This window comes from Tetrahymena thermophila (assembly GCF_000189635.1).
Source record: "Tetrahymena thermophila SB210 genomic scaffold scf_8254417, whole genome shotgun sequence".
Lineage (NCBI taxonomy): Eukaryota > Ciliophora > Oligohymenophorea > Hymenostomatida > Tetrahymenidae > Tetrahymena > Tetrahymena thermophila.
The window spans coordinates 196,918-211,692 of record NW_002476199.1 but is presented as its reverse complement, the minus strand read 5'-3'; the positions used below and the strand labels follow the sequence as shown (position 1 = coordinate 211,692).

The window sequence follows — 14,775 nt, the reverse complement described above, 5'->3', positions numbered from 1 at the left end:
GAGGTGTATCAATAATAATAATAATTATTATTATAAAAATGTTTAGATTCTTTAGAAAAATAGAATCGAATAGCAAAATGTGTTTGATTTTAGCTTATCAAAGCCCTTAATTAGCATTTGAATTTTCCCCATTGATTTTATTTGATAAGGAAAAATGTAATTTAAATTATTTTTTATAATCTAAAAATTAATTGGTGTAGTATAAATCAATCAAATATTTTTCGTGTTTTTATTCAAATTATCATAAGAAATTAGCTAAAACTTCTTAGTATGATATAACCTTAAATAAACATTAATATTATATTTTATAAATAAAAGTAACTCTCAAATAAAAAATAATACTAGATTGATGTAGTTTTTAATTTATAATTTGATTTTACTATTATCTTTATATTCGATCAATAATTTTTGATCATTTTATATTATAAGTAGATTGCTTTATATTATTTTTGATAGGAACAAGCTTAACTTTAATAGAAGTACCAAAATTTAATAAATCATAAGAATTTTGAAAAAATACGTTAAAAAGCAAATTTAACAACAAATTTTATAAAGCTAATTCTACTTTACCAGCAAAAAAATCTTAGATGGAAATGCTAGTTGATCCTCAAGAACAATAAATATACTGAAATACTTGAAATAATGTTTGGTATTCAAAATCAGAAATTTTATTAATAATTATTTGAGAATCTTCTCAATTATAATAAAATGAGCATTAGTAGAAAAATGTAGAAAGTCTTATTATAATAACTTAGTTTAAAATCAAATGGGATAAATAAAGTATTTTAATGAATATCTAAATTTTTATTAAATTGAAAGTTTATTAATAAATATAGATCTATAGGAGAATCCTTTCAAGAAATAATAATAATAATATGCGCTTTCTTCTCAATCCACAATAATTCTTTATAAAGTGGATTATCTATGAAAATTTTGATAAGTTTATAATAAAACTTTAATCAATTTTATGGAGGAGCTCCTTAAATATTGAAAAATATAGTTATACTGAGTCATTATCATATTTAATTGATCCAAGCTAAAATATCTGATTTAGATAAACACAAACAAAAAGAAATTATTATAACAAAGGCTACCTTTTTTATTAATTGAAAATAAGAAATATAATATAACTATATATTGTCATTTCTTTATGTATTCAAAAGATAATCGACGATAAAATTAAATTAAATTTGATTTAATTTGATTTGATTTGGAAGGCAAGCACTCTAACTTCATTTACTGCTATACACATTTTTGATTAATTTAAAATACCATAATAATTCTAATTTAGCAAAGAGAAAATTTTAAAATGTATTTATTTTGTCAGTTAGTCAGCTTTTCAAAAAGCACAGTTTAAATTTAGAACAAACTTAAATCTATGGTAGATATTATTTTTAATAACTTATAAAATAATTACACAAAAGTATTTTAAATTCATAAAAATAAATGATTTTTTAGCAATATTAATCAATTAATCAAACAAGATTAAAAAAGAAATATTAAATAAAACCTATTAAAATTGATAGTATAATTAAGGAAATAGCAACAAATAAATAATCAAACCTTAATTTAAAAATATTGCTTTTAAATAAAATTGTTTTTTTATTGAATTATTTTATTATAAAAAATGTTAAAAAATAAATAAGTTATTTAAAATAAAATTTACTCCTCTTAAAATTATTTTTAAATAGTTTAAAAAATATTATTTATTAAATTAAGTTATTTATTTTTTTATTTCGTTAGTTAGTTGTTAGTTATTTCATAAAATGCTATGTTAATCAATCAGTCAATTTACAGTTTCATTTTCAACTATAATTACTTAATCATCATTCGAATCACTTTTATTCATTTCTAAGTTATCTTGCTTTTCTTCTTGAATTTAATTATCATTTTAACTCTCAATGATATTTTCAGTTTACTATTTTAATTCTGATTTGACAGCTTAATCTTGTTCTTATTCGTCATCTTCAAATTATATTTATTCTTCAGATGATTATTCACTTTATTATTTTTCAATTTGACAATTTTATTCTTCTTCTTTAATGTTAATTTGCTATATTTAATTTGGTGTTGATTATTACTAATCTTATGAATCAATAATTTCTGAAAAATGATCTTCTTCAATAGTTTCATGCTTTTCACTTTATATCAAATTTTAATTTTGAATCTACTATTCTTATGAGCTAGCATTTTAAGTCTGTTCTTCATTTACTTAATTAATAAAAACCTACTCATTTTAATTTTATGGAGACTATTACTGATCTTATTAATCTAAAATTTCAGAAGAATGATCTTCCTCAGTAATTTCATGTTGGTCAGTTTATATTTATTAAACTTATGAATTAGAGCTTTCAGTTTATTCTTCTTTTTCTTATAATTTAATTTAGCTTTAATCTATATTATTTTTATTTTGTTCTGTTTCTGATACAATAGTTTTGCTTTATTCTGTATTTTAGCATTCTTTAATTTATTCTACAATTTCTATTTCCTTTTATTACTTTTACTCATCAACTTCTTCTTTTAACTGCTAGTTTTCTTGTTATTATAATAACTAACTGTCAATATCTTTATGAGCTACTTCTTGTTATTTCTATTCTAATTATTCATTATTTTATTGTTTCTATTATTCAGGTTTTGTTTCAGCAGCAAATTATTAAGGTGGTTATTTTGGCATAAATTAGGTAATATAATTTAGTATATTCTTAATGATTATCTTAAGATCTATATCAAAGCTATCAGAGTTTTTTGATTTACAGTTTTGGCATTACTAACAGCTTTTACATGTGATAGTTAGGAGATTTCTTTAGAAACTATAGCTGTTCAAGTCAATAAGTAAATCCAAAATTGAATTTATAGATTCATAATACTTTTATAAATATTAATTAAGCATAAAATATTTAAAAATTATAAATTATTACTTCAATAGGTTGAATTATTTTTATGCAAGGTAATATAATTTAAGAAATATTATTTCTTAAAAGTAAAATGTATTCATTTTTTTCTTTAGTATTTGTATCTTTTATAATTTTTTCAAATTCTACTATTGAGGTATCATCATACCTTTATTTATTTTATTACTCAATTAGAATCTTTTTTCTCTGATCTTGCCCATCACTAACACTTTTAGAATATTCAACGAATTTACTCATAATAATTACTGCATTGCTATTAAATTTTATTTAATTTAAATTAATTTATTCTTATAAAAATTAAAATCTATACTCTAAAAATAGTTTAAGGCATTTCTTATTTTATGATCCTGTTTACCTATTTTCTTATATTTCCCTTAAGTAATTTTCATACCATATTAAAAGAAGAACCGATCTAGAATCGCTTTAATGCTGAAGGAAGTTAATTAATTCTTGATTATTTTAAATTTCTATAAAATAAAAATATTTTAATAAATCATTATTGCTAAAAACTATTTTTATTACTATTTTTTAGGAGAGTATATCTAAACACTATCTTGCTATTAAAATCAGTTGCAAGTTAATAAGAACTGTAAAGATAAGCTTAAGTTTTTTCAAGTTACTTTTATAAAAAACACAATTTAAACTGAGGATTTAATATAATTTTAAATTTACTTAATATGTGAATTTGAAAGAGAACTTACTAAAGTATTCCTTGACACAATTTATACAAATTAGCCATATAACAATTTTATTCATAATCGTTGTAGGCTCTAAAGTTAATTTTATATCAACTTAATTTATGTTATTTACTAATTTATTAGTAAAAACATGATCGTATGTCATTTTTAGGTGGTCATTTGACTAATATAATTGCTGAAGCTCTTATGGAAAAGAAGACTCAAAAACAACTCCTAAAAAGTCAAGAACTTGATCAAGCTGCTCATTTGTTAAATATTCACCAACATTCAACAGCAAGCTTTACATTTATTCAGCAGCAATTTGAGAAGTAACCTTAAAATTAGTTAAATTTTTATAAATAAATAAAAAAATAAAATTTAATAAATTCTACCTTCTAATAACGAGTAATACTCTTTTACAATATATTAAGAACATACTTTAGGCAAGACGAAAGTTTATTGAAATTTTAGTAGAAAATTTCTATCAAGGAGTCGTAAGAAATTTAAACAGTATCTTTCATATGATGCACAATGAATTAATATTAATTTTAATTTTAGTATTATTATTGTTATTATTATTGTTATTACTGCTATTGTTATTGCTATTATAATTATTGTTGCTATTTATTTATTTAATCTTCATAAAAGCTACTTAAATGCTCAAAGTATGGGATAAATAACTATGTGAAAAGTTCCTGCCAAAATTCTTCTGTAAATAAATAGCTGTAAGACTCTACTAACTTAAAAAGCACTTCTATTCTTTGTCTTTAGACTGTAAGTCTATTTTCTTCGAAAGTTCTACTTAAACATAATAAAGATGGCATCAAAAGTTCTATTTAGAATAAATTAGTATTTATTTAGCAAAAATTTAAAAAAAACAAACAAAAAAACATTCTTACGTTATAGCATTTTTTCATATTCTTAAGCCCTTTACTGTTTGGCTTCAAATTATATTCTAAGATCACTCTTCTAGTCACTTAGATTTTAAGATTGAGAAAATGTATTTTAGACACTTTTAGAATGCAAAACTAGGTAATCGATGAGTTTGTTTAAGTAGCTAATGCTACTCTAGCATATTTGTTAATTTTTATAGTTTATAAGTTTGCATAAAATATCAACTATTTAAGGAATTTCTTCTTATAAATTTTCAAGAGTTCTGTCTTTCAAGAAGATTTAATCTATGATCTATGTATGTCATTTTATTTTATTTAATTTTACTTATTTGATTAAGAATAAATAAAAGAAAGAAATACCTAAGAAGCAAGTAATATCAATGAATCTATCTTTTTGTTAATAGTGAGTCTCACTATTGAAATAATTACACTCCATCCAGATCTCAGGTTATCAAAGTTAATGCTTGTTATCATTATTATGCATCTTAAGACTAACTCATATATTTCATACTTGGCGGCTTTATTTACAAACAAATATTATTTTATTAATTATTAAAAAAGAAATTTCAAAAAGAAAATTTTTACGATTAGTATTTTCGAAAATGTACAAGAAAGGTTGGAGGAACATTTTCTAAAAGCTATAATGAGACAGCTCAGTTTTCTTTAAAAATTTCATACTTAGCTATTTCAATTAATCTATGACTAATTAAGCACAATAAGAATTATGATTCGTTCCTACCTCCTAAAATAGAATACTTAAAGTTTGCCAAATTTTGTTCCATTCATACCTTACTCTATCCATATTAAACTCTGCTACCTCTGAAATTCTCAACAGACTAAAAGTTTTAGGTTTAGGCTGATTTATTTCTTATTTGCAAGTCTAACACAGGCAGTCTATAAAATCTTAAATTGAATCACTGTCAAATTTAGAAGTTGAACTAAATATTTTATCGATTGCTTCATCTATTTTTAAAAAAATGATATTAATATTATTAAAAAAAATCAAATGCTGCATTTTTACTTTCAAGAGAGATAAAAATTAATTTTTAATTTGACTTTTCTATTTCCAATTGTTGCAACTATTGCTAGTAAGCTTACTCTTTGATAGTGAAATCACCTTAAAAGTAATAGTCTATCTTTGATAAGCACTCTAGCACGCTCTTCCAAGATCCTCTAAGCCAATTTCCACTGGTAGATGCTATCTCAGTCATACAACAAATAGAAAGGATATTCTTTATTGAAAAAGGTTTATCCTATAAGAGTCCTGTATTCTTAGTAAGGCACTAAACAAAAGTTTCTTATTAAAAGTTTAGCTAGAAACGCCCAAGAAGCATAATACAAAATTTAATACCCTCAAGACATTTCATGATGAAGTTTTTGTCTTCTGTTTGCTCAAGACCTTGTGAAAAGGTAGCAAATAAAGGACTCCATATCACGTCAAGCAACTCTTTAGTAAAATTAGAATTGAGAACTTTAATGAATTTTTAAGAATCTTCATCATTGTTATCATTTAGAATGATTTATTTTCCTTATGCTAACATTTTCTCTTATTCTTCTTTAAATTTTTTTGTTTTTAAAACAGCATCTGAGTTAATTGCTTCTTTTTATTTAATGTGATATTCTTCTTAGTCATGGAAGCCAAGAGGTTGATCTTTAACACTGTTGAATATAAACTCAATTTATTCAATAGGTAGATCATCTCCATCATCAATCTTTGAAACTAGATTAATAAATTTCTATAAATTTAGTTTTTCTTTTTCCTTAATTTATGGATTATAGAGATTCGTTTAAAGCATCATTATAGCATAAGATAAAGTGTAAGTAACTCCTGCATTTCTGTAGACATTTGGATTTTCTTTGATATACTTCTCTCCAAATTATTACAATATTCTATCAAGAGCTTCTTAAGTATTAGGAGGATACATAACTTTAAAAAGTGTTCTTAAAGAAGAGACTATATTTTGATTAGACATATCATAGTATGATAGGAACTGCTAAAATACATCTTAGTTGTATTTACATTCATCACCGAAAAATAATCCAAACTATGCTCTGTCAATTGATGCTCTTTATTAGTATAATAATTCAGACAATTAATACACAGATCTCTGCCAAATTGCTAAATCTTTTTCGTCAGCTTCATTCTCAGAGGGCTTTTTATTGATATCAACTGGTTTTTCAATAATATTTTCATTAAAAGCAAAATTTAGTCCTTATTTAGTTTTATAGTTAAACTTTTCAATACACTTTTAGATCTAAATTTTTCTCTTCCTCTATTCTTGGACAGTGTCTTCATTGAAAACATCTTGATTTAGCGAACTATCTGAAACACCAGTAGCACCACCGACACTGTTAAACTAAGAAGTATTTCCTAAATTTTGAGAGGATCCATTCTTTTAGGGGCTAAAAGGAATTTCTCTTGGTAAAGACTCAACTTGAGCTTTTTAAAAGAATTTTTTAAATTAAAACTCGATTTTTTTATTTTAAATTACTTATTTAAGTTGTGTTTTTTTGTTCTTCTTCGTCAATATTACTTACTGATTTGCTAGCTTTGTCTATTTACTTATCTGATCCATAAAGAGGATGATGATTATCTATAGCCTACCTACCAATTTAAGGTGATCCGATTGAGGAGTACTCTTCAGAGAGAAGTGTAAAAGGAATAAGATTTTTAACAATCTCTACTAAGGACTAAAGTGCTGTCTCCCTAAGATTTTACTCTTAGCCAGGTTAAAAGAGAGTTGAGTATTCTGCCTTGGAGTATTTACCTTGAGATATTTTAGCAAGTTGTTCAACAATATTTTGTGCAATATTCTTTGAATTGAGTTAACAGTCATAATTAGCAAACATTTCTAAAATAACTCTAGGTAGCTTAAAAATAATACTGAATACTTATAAAACATAAAATCTATGATGATAGATAGTATTACTGCTTTCAAGCATCTTCAAAAGTATTTCTTTAGTAAACATCTGTTCAAATTTAAATAGAATATTTGTAAAAATAAATAAATTAATCAATCGATCTTTAAATTAATTACTTCTAATTCTTTCTTTAAGTTATCTCTGAAATCAATAAATAAGTAAACTAGGATAGAAAGGGAAAGCTAAACAACTTTTTAATCTTGAGACATAGAATTGAGGAGCACAGAATGAATTAATTACTCCTTTACCAGCTGCTAAAAGTTGCTTAAAAAAACAATTCCTGTATTTTCTATAATAACCTTTAGCATTTCTAAAGAAATGATCTTTGATCTTAAGCTCTATGGATTCATTTAGCTATTTAAGCTAAAAATTTGTTTAATAAAAATCTGTAAAAATTATTTGAATTTTATTTATTTATTTATTTACTTTGCTCCATCTCTTTTTGATAAATTGCATAATATCTTAAATAGCTCAATACCATCATCTAAATATTAGTTCTTTTTAATCTAAAATTTGTTGCTTTACATTTAAAATATGTCTTCAATCTATTTTATGTGCTTTTATTTGCACTCAGGACAACAAATAGCAACTCTGGTTTCTCTGCAATAAAAATTGGCTGTTTTCCTACAAATAAAGCACCTATTAACAAAAAAGAAAATAGAATTAATAACTTCATATTCTCATATTATTATTGAATGAATATACCATCCGTATTTGCCTGAAACCTAGTTCTTTTCATTTTCTATGCTCACTTAAATAGTTTAAGTATATTTTTCAGTTGTTTCTTAATTTATAGGAGGTACGCACAAGAGAGGTATCATATTTGTCTGATTATCTTCTCCAACTTATTTTTATTTTTCATAGTAAATGACTGTATTATCAACAAGGTTAGTCACAGTTTATTGGCAGTAAAACTATATTTAATTGTTCAAAAGTTAATCTAAAACGTTTTAGGAGTTATCATCTTAGGATTGTTAGTTTAAATTTAATATTTTTGCTGGGTCAAATTGTTCTTCTTCCATATTTTCTGATTGTTGCTATCTGTTACTATGCTGAGAAAGTCTTGCTTAGTGAATGCTATTAAGGTTTTAGAATGAATTTTTAGGTGACTCAAAATTTTGCTTATTTTCTTAATTCAAATTATTGCCACTAGTGCAATTATCTTGAAAAAGTAATTCTCCTGCTCTATTCGATGTAATGCATCTCTTAAAAAAAAATATTTCTTATTATTCATTCGTTATTTCTGTAAGTTTCTCCATCCTATCAAAAACTATTTTAACTATACTTTTAAGAGCAGCCAAAGTGATATTTTGTAAACTTGCACTTTTGCTATTATTATTCTCTATTATATAAATATAAAAAATTCTATTTCATATGTAATTAATTATTTTTAAATGCTTACGACTATAAATATTTATTAAAGCCTGTGTCAAATACATTAAATTGTCCCTTTTTGAATAAAAATTAAAAATATTTTTTAATTATCTACCTAAAATTGCTAATATGTTGAATGTATTTGCAATAAAAATTCGCTATTTTATTTCATCTTTTTTTTCTTTGAACTTTTTAACTTAGCTTTTTTGTGAATGTTGAAAAATCCAAAAATACATAAAATAGAATTTTAATCTAAATTTTTTATTATTACCCATAAATAGTGAAGACAGGAGAGATTACTATTGTGTGAAGAATTTTAACTACTGATAAGTGGATGTTATCTTCTTTAATACCAATACATTCAATTACCATCTATAAAATTTCATCTTCATAAGTTTTGCTTGTGCTATAACTTGCATATCCATCTATAAGCTAATTTGCTATTAAGTTCTTTTAAAATAAAATAAATGAATAAATTATATTTATGTTTTTTTTTTTCATATTAAATATATTTTTATTATTCTGAATCCTACTAAATTCCTAAATTTTTTAGAGTTTGCTAACAAATAATACCATTTTTATAAAATTAAAAATAATAATAATTTATTACTTCAAGGTAAAAAAGCACTATTTCTGTAATTTTTGGCACTTTCAAGTCAAGTAAATCTTTTAAAAAGTTTATAGTAGAATTGGCATTTTCAAATGTTTAATCATTCAGAGTTTTAATGCTTTCTATTAAAATAAGATAAGATATCTTTAAAGCTTCTATCATTTATTTAATTGCATACCTTATATTTTATCAGCCTCAATTTTTAGGTTTTTTTTATTCTTTGGAATAAGCTTTCCAACTTTTGGTAAAAGCTCAACCATGCATTGCTTGTATATCTAGAAACGAGAAATATTCTCTTGCATTCAAACTAAATAAAATATTTAATTGATTAAGCTAAAATTATTATATTGCTATTTTGCTAACTATTTAGAAAGTAAATATCTCTTTTTTTTATCTTAATTAGTTTTAATAATTATTATTTTTGCATACAGCCAAATATTCAATTTATTTATTTACTTATATATGGATATGGAATAATTAATTAATTTTTTTATCACTTTCTCAAATGTAAAAGATCTATTTATCTATAGTTTTTCATTTCTTTTATAATTTATTTGAGTGAAGCTTCATAGTAACTATATGACATGCCAGCTTGATATCAAAACTTTAATAAATTATCTGAGATAATTTCATTATCAGATAAAATTTAATCAAAAATTGGATGAATTCTATCTAAAAGCTTGTTTGAACTATTATCTTTATTCCTTTTTTTATAGTGTAAAGCATAACATCTATATTTTTTTTATTTATTTATTTATAAAGTATCTATTTTTTTTTCTCATCTTTTAAAAATTAAATTTTTCTGATACTTTTATTTCTTAAATTTTATCTCTAAAAATTTTTAATTTAAAATTTTTAAAAATTGTATTAAAAAAATAATTTTTATTTATTATTTGAATAAAAAAATTTAGATTTTTTTAGTGAAAAAACAATTTTTTTAATAATTAAATTCTACAATGAATTAATTAATTAATGTAAGTAAAATTAGTTTGATTAAAAAAATTTATAGATTTTTGTCCATAATTTAATTTAAAAATATTAATTGAATCTTTTAATTTATAATTACATTTTTTTAATAAAGAAATCAAGAGTAATTGATAAATAATTACAACCTGTTTATTAAGTAAAAAAGAATAACAATATAAAATAACTAAAATAGGATGGATACAAACACTTCCTTACTTGATGCTACTAACAACTTAACTCAATTAAGTGATGAGATAAAAGGAAAATAAACATTTACTTAAAAGATTAGGCTACCCGAATCTCTAAATTTGAAAAATAGCATATTTTAGTAAGAAATTTGATTATTACAAAAACGTAAAACGCAGAAAGAAATTAAGTTTGATTCTTTAAAAAGGTTTATTAGAAAAATGTAGTTAGGAAACTTGGAAGAAAGAGATATAGTCATGAAAACATAGCAAAAAATATTATAAGTAGAGAGAGAATTCCAAAGTTTGTTTGATGAAACTGATAGTTAGATTATTTAGGAGAACTATGAAGTTATAGAGAGAATTTTGACAAAAGCATTATATGCATAGTATTTATTATTTAGTTAGCTAATTAATTCTTTTTTTATTGAGTAAAAATAAAATAATCTAGGTTGTTAAAAGGATGCAGAGTTAAATATGATAGAAAAATTGAATTTTATTGCAGATTATATGATTTTATCTAGCCAATTTAATTCCAAGTTGATAAAGCTATAGTCAACCATCAGAACTTTTAAAAGGCCAAATAATGTAAGCTTAAAAATGTCTAAAATATGCTTAGTAAAATTTTTTATTTCAAGAGATTTAAAATATAGATGCATGCTAAACACCAAAAGATAAGATAAATTGTATTGTAAATGCATGCAAGCTTATGAGCAGTAATTTCTAAAAATTTAGTAGTTTTTAATTCAAATATGAGATTTTAATAAATAGGTACTTTAGCAAGTTAATCTAAAAATAATCCAACTGGAATAGATGATTTACTACCAGTTATGCTTTATTTGGTTATATAGAGTCTTCCAGCAAGACCCCTTACAAATATTTAATATATTTAGTAAAATTTATAAATAAAATAATAGTCTTCTTATTAAATTTTAAAATATTTAAGAGAGCTCAGGAGTGATAAATATCTTTTAAGCGAAGAGTATTATTTAACGCTTTATTCAAGTGTTATGGAATTGATTGAAAATCTTTAATTTTCAGACTTGAAAGAAATTACTGAAAAGCAGTATAATGAGTAAATCAAAGCAAATTATAAGAAATATGCTGAATTCTTAGACGCTGTAGATAAAGAAGAAGAAGAGATTAAAAAACAAGAGATATTTAAAACTGTTTCTTAATTATAAAGTTAATTGAAAGATTTTAATGAGAGGCTAAAGATTTTAGAGTAAAATAAGCTAAAATTTGCTTCGTTTCCATACCAATAAATGACTTTAGGGGATTTGCAAGAATTTTATAATGAATACCATATAATTCATAAACACATCTTAGACAGCTAATTAGAATTATAAAAAAATTTAAAATTTGTTAATAAATTTATTGTTTCGAAGACGAACCCTAATGGAATTTAAAAAATATAACAAGAAGATAATTCAAGATAAAGCTAAAACAATAGCAAGTAATAAGGATTGCTATCATTTTTTTGAAAATCTCTAAATAAATTTGAAAGTTGCTTAAGAACAAATAATTTTAACTCTATTCAAAAAGATAGAATAAATATTTAAATCAATAAGAAAAATCTATAACCTAATAAATTAATTACTAACCAATTTTAATATGATAAATAAAATACTACAATTTTTATAAAGTAGATAGATAGATAGATAATTAGAGAGGGAAAAATAAATTTATATTAAATATTAATTTGAGTAAGATATATATTTTTGTGTTTGTTTAGTTCAGTTCAGTTATGACCCCACATATAATTTAAGGGTAATGAATTTTCGTCTTCACTTTGGTACTAATGATGGGTGGTGTTGTTGTTGTTATTTATATTTTGGAATCCTTCTAAAAAGTTCTCCCTTTATTATTTATTAATATACTTATTAATATAAAAAAAAAAATAATTAAAATATATTACTGAGAAGAAGGTGCTTTGTATGTTTTTGCAGCAGATTACCCGAAACTCTCACTTTACTGATATTTTTTAGATTCTCTGCTCATCACTTTTAGCTTAGCTGATTTCTTTTAATCCTGCTCTTACATGAGTATTTTGGCTGCTTTCGAGATAATGTCATTTTAATTATTGCTGTTACTATCAATTGTGTTATTTTTGGAGCTACTTCTTAGAAGTTTTGAACTAGGATTATTACTTTTTATTTATGAATTTCTTTATATTTTTTTATTTTAAGCATGGTAAATAGTTCTACCACTCTAAATAGGTTTCGATAGCTAACGCTAGTTGCTAGCAGGTATATTTTTTTAATTATTAATGTTGATAATAGAGCCTATCAAGTTTGAAGAATTAGATATTTTAGAGCCATTTTAGCAGCTAGAAGAACTGACTCTTCTTGCAATTTCAATGTTATCTTCAGATTCATTATTATATTGTAAGAAAGTATTATTATTACTATCATTAACAGAATTTAAATTTTTCAATTGTAAGTCATTTTATTTGATTGTCTCATCACTTAATGATTACTAAATATTTAATGATGCTTTCTTTTCTTCTTTAAAATTCTCATTTGGATTTATTTTTGAATAAAATGAGTTGTTAACGCTAATAAATTTTTATTTATTTAATTTGCATTCAGTGTTTGGTTCTGTCATTTTATCACCTTAATCCTAACTCTTAATATTATTTATCAATCCTTTAAAATTAATTAAATTGAACTAAGTATTTTCTTCTGAGTGAGTCACACGACTCTAGTACTCTCCATTTTTATTATCATTCTATATAAGACTTTTGTTTTCAGATTAGTAATGAATTGATTAATTGACAGAATTTTCTTCTTCCATCAATCTATTGACAGAATTTTCACAATTCATTGAAGAAAAATATTAAGATTTTGATTAAAGTTTATTTTATAGCACAATCTTATTATCATTTAGCAATTCCTACTATAATTGCTAATTTTGATTGTTGCTTTTATTACCAATAAAAATGGCATTAAATTGCCTGCGCTGGCGTTAGTTATTATTATTATTGTTTTTTTTATTCTCATCTCCGATATTGCAAAAATTTTCACTACCTTGAGAATTTCCCTCAAGAAAAACTAATTAAGAAGGATTTGAATTATTGTTGCTATTAAATAATTAATTTTGCACTTATACTTGTGATTTTGAGTGTTCATCATTTAGCGATTGAAGCATCTTTTAATTTTGGTACTAAATTTATTTCTCACAATACTTTTGTCTTAAATTTTCATATTCCTGTCTAACAAATTTTTTAACTTCCTTACTGAGGTCTTATCTTATAGTAAAATTATGCAAAAAGGTGTAGAACTCTATGCAAGTACAGTTTAGTAATAGAATTTTAAATATCTTAATAATATGAGCATCTCCTTCATTAGAATTATTAAAATTCATTTTAATATAAACTTTTATTTGATCAATATGCTTAACTAAATCACTATCGAACTTTTCACGATAGTTAAATCCCTTAGGAACCTTTTCAGCTACTGTTAAATACTCATACATGAGCTTTAAACACTAAAGGCGCGTAAATAATTAGATAATGTGCAAGTCCATCTATTTTTTAAGTAAATTATAATCAATCAAAATAAAATTGCTAATTTAAATCTTAAAATGAATTTAATTCTTTGTATATAAATTAATTAATTAATTACTCTCTCAAATTAAAGAAGATTTAATTTAAATTATCTATTAATTATATCTCTAGGGAATTCATCTTCTTTCTTTCTCAATAATTAGATGTCTACTATCAATAATTTTTCTAAGATTTCAGCGATTAAAATTTACGGGTTTTTACAATTTTTTCCTAAAACATGTTTACTAAAGCCTATGAAATCATTGATATAATCTAATATAATTTGCTTCTTTTCCCTATATAGTAAAATTTAAAATTTATAAATAAATTTTATGATGGAGAATTTATGAATAGATTAATGATGTAGCTTAAATAAAAATTGCTTACTCATTTTTTTGAGCCTCATCTAGAGCCAATTTTACAAGTGAGCATTTTACTAATAAATACTATTCAAGGGATAGTTTAAAGAATTCGTTAACTGAAAATTATTTAGAATAAGACATAGTTGGAAATGGTGTTGAAGCGAACTTTTTAAATATGTTTTATATACTTAGTTATCTATATTTAATTATTAGAAATTGATTAATTAGATATTTAGTTTTTCTTTCTTTACAATTAATTAATTAACTAATTATTATTTATTTCATACAAATTTAATGATGTCTTTAAATTTTATAAATTTTACGCAA

The 14,775-nt window shown here is 23.0% G+C and overlaps 5 protein-coding genes across 5 annotated transcripts; 3 read left to right on the top strand and 2 right to left on the bottom strand. All coding sequences in view use genetic code 6, as the record gives it.

The window, feature by feature from the left end:
• Positions 1–38: 38 nt before the first annotated feature.
• On the top strand, positions 39–512 carry TTHERM_000732799 (hypothetical protein; the record flags this gene model as incomplete). The annotated part of the gene is made up of 2 exons (XM_012799880.1): positions 39–156; positions 433–512. The coding sequence occupies 2 exons, from the start codon at positions 39–41 to the stop codon at positions 510–512; spliced, it is 198 nt and encodes a 65-aa protein (XP_012655334.1).
• Positions 513–642: 130 nt separating this feature from the next.
• TTHERM_000732798 (hypothetical protein) lies at positions 643–1,049 on the top strand (the record flags this gene model as incomplete). The annotated part of the gene is made up of 2 exons (XM_012799879.1): positions 643–780; positions 837–1,049. The coding sequence occupies 2 exons, from the start codon at positions 643–645 to the stop codon at positions 1,047–1,049; spliced, it is 351 nt and encodes a 116-aa protein (XP_012655333.1).
• A 737-nt stretch (positions 1,050–1,786) lies between these two features.
• Positions 1,787–9,690, bottom strand: TTHERM_00732790 (Sec7 domain protein; the record flags this gene model as incomplete). The annotated part of the gene is made up of 18 exons (XM_001023677.2): positions 1,787–2,866; positions 2,919–3,165; positions 3,223–3,379; positions 3,435–3,531; positions 3,585–3,923; positions 3,982–4,421; positions 4,489–4,774; positions 4,843–5,000; positions 5,068–5,445; positions 5,504–6,922; positions 6,975–7,452; positions 7,521–7,767; positions 7,831–8,043; positions 8,110–8,746; positions 8,807–8,853; positions 9,050–9,228; positions 9,389–9,510; positions 9,567–9,690. 18 exons carry the CDS (start codon positions 9,688–9,690, stop codon positions 1,787–1,789), a joined length of 6,648 nt encoding a protein of 2,215 aa, XP_001023677.2.
• Positions 9,691–10,548: 858 nt separating this feature from the next.
• TTHERM_00732780 (vacuolar sorting protein 9, VPS9 domain protein) lies at positions 10,549–12,023 on the top strand (the record flags this gene model as incomplete). The annotated part of the gene is made up of 6 exons (XM_001023676.2): positions 10,549–10,682; positions 10,749–10,928; positions 10,991–11,127; positions 11,178–11,255; positions 11,311–11,431; positions 11,486–12,023. 6 exons carry the CDS (start codon positions 10,549–10,551, stop codon positions 12,021–12,023), a joined length of 1,188 nt encoding a protein of 395 aa, XP_001023676.2.
• Positions 12,024–12,137: 114 nt separating this feature from the next.
• On the bottom strand, positions 12,138–14,763 carry TTHERM_00732770 (hypothetical protein). The gene is made up of 4 exons (XM_001023675.3): positions 14,474–14,763; positions 14,166–14,382; positions 12,458–14,067; positions 12,138–12,398 (listed from the first exon to the last, which is right to left on the bottom strand). The coding sequence occupies exons 1-4, from the start codon at positions 14,731–14,733 to the stop codon at positions 12,281–12,283; spliced, it is 2,205 nt and encodes a 734-aa protein (XP_001023675.2). The 5' UTR covers positions 14,734–14,763; the 3' UTR covers positions 12,138–12,280.
• Positions 14,764–14,775: the final 12 nt, after the last annotated feature.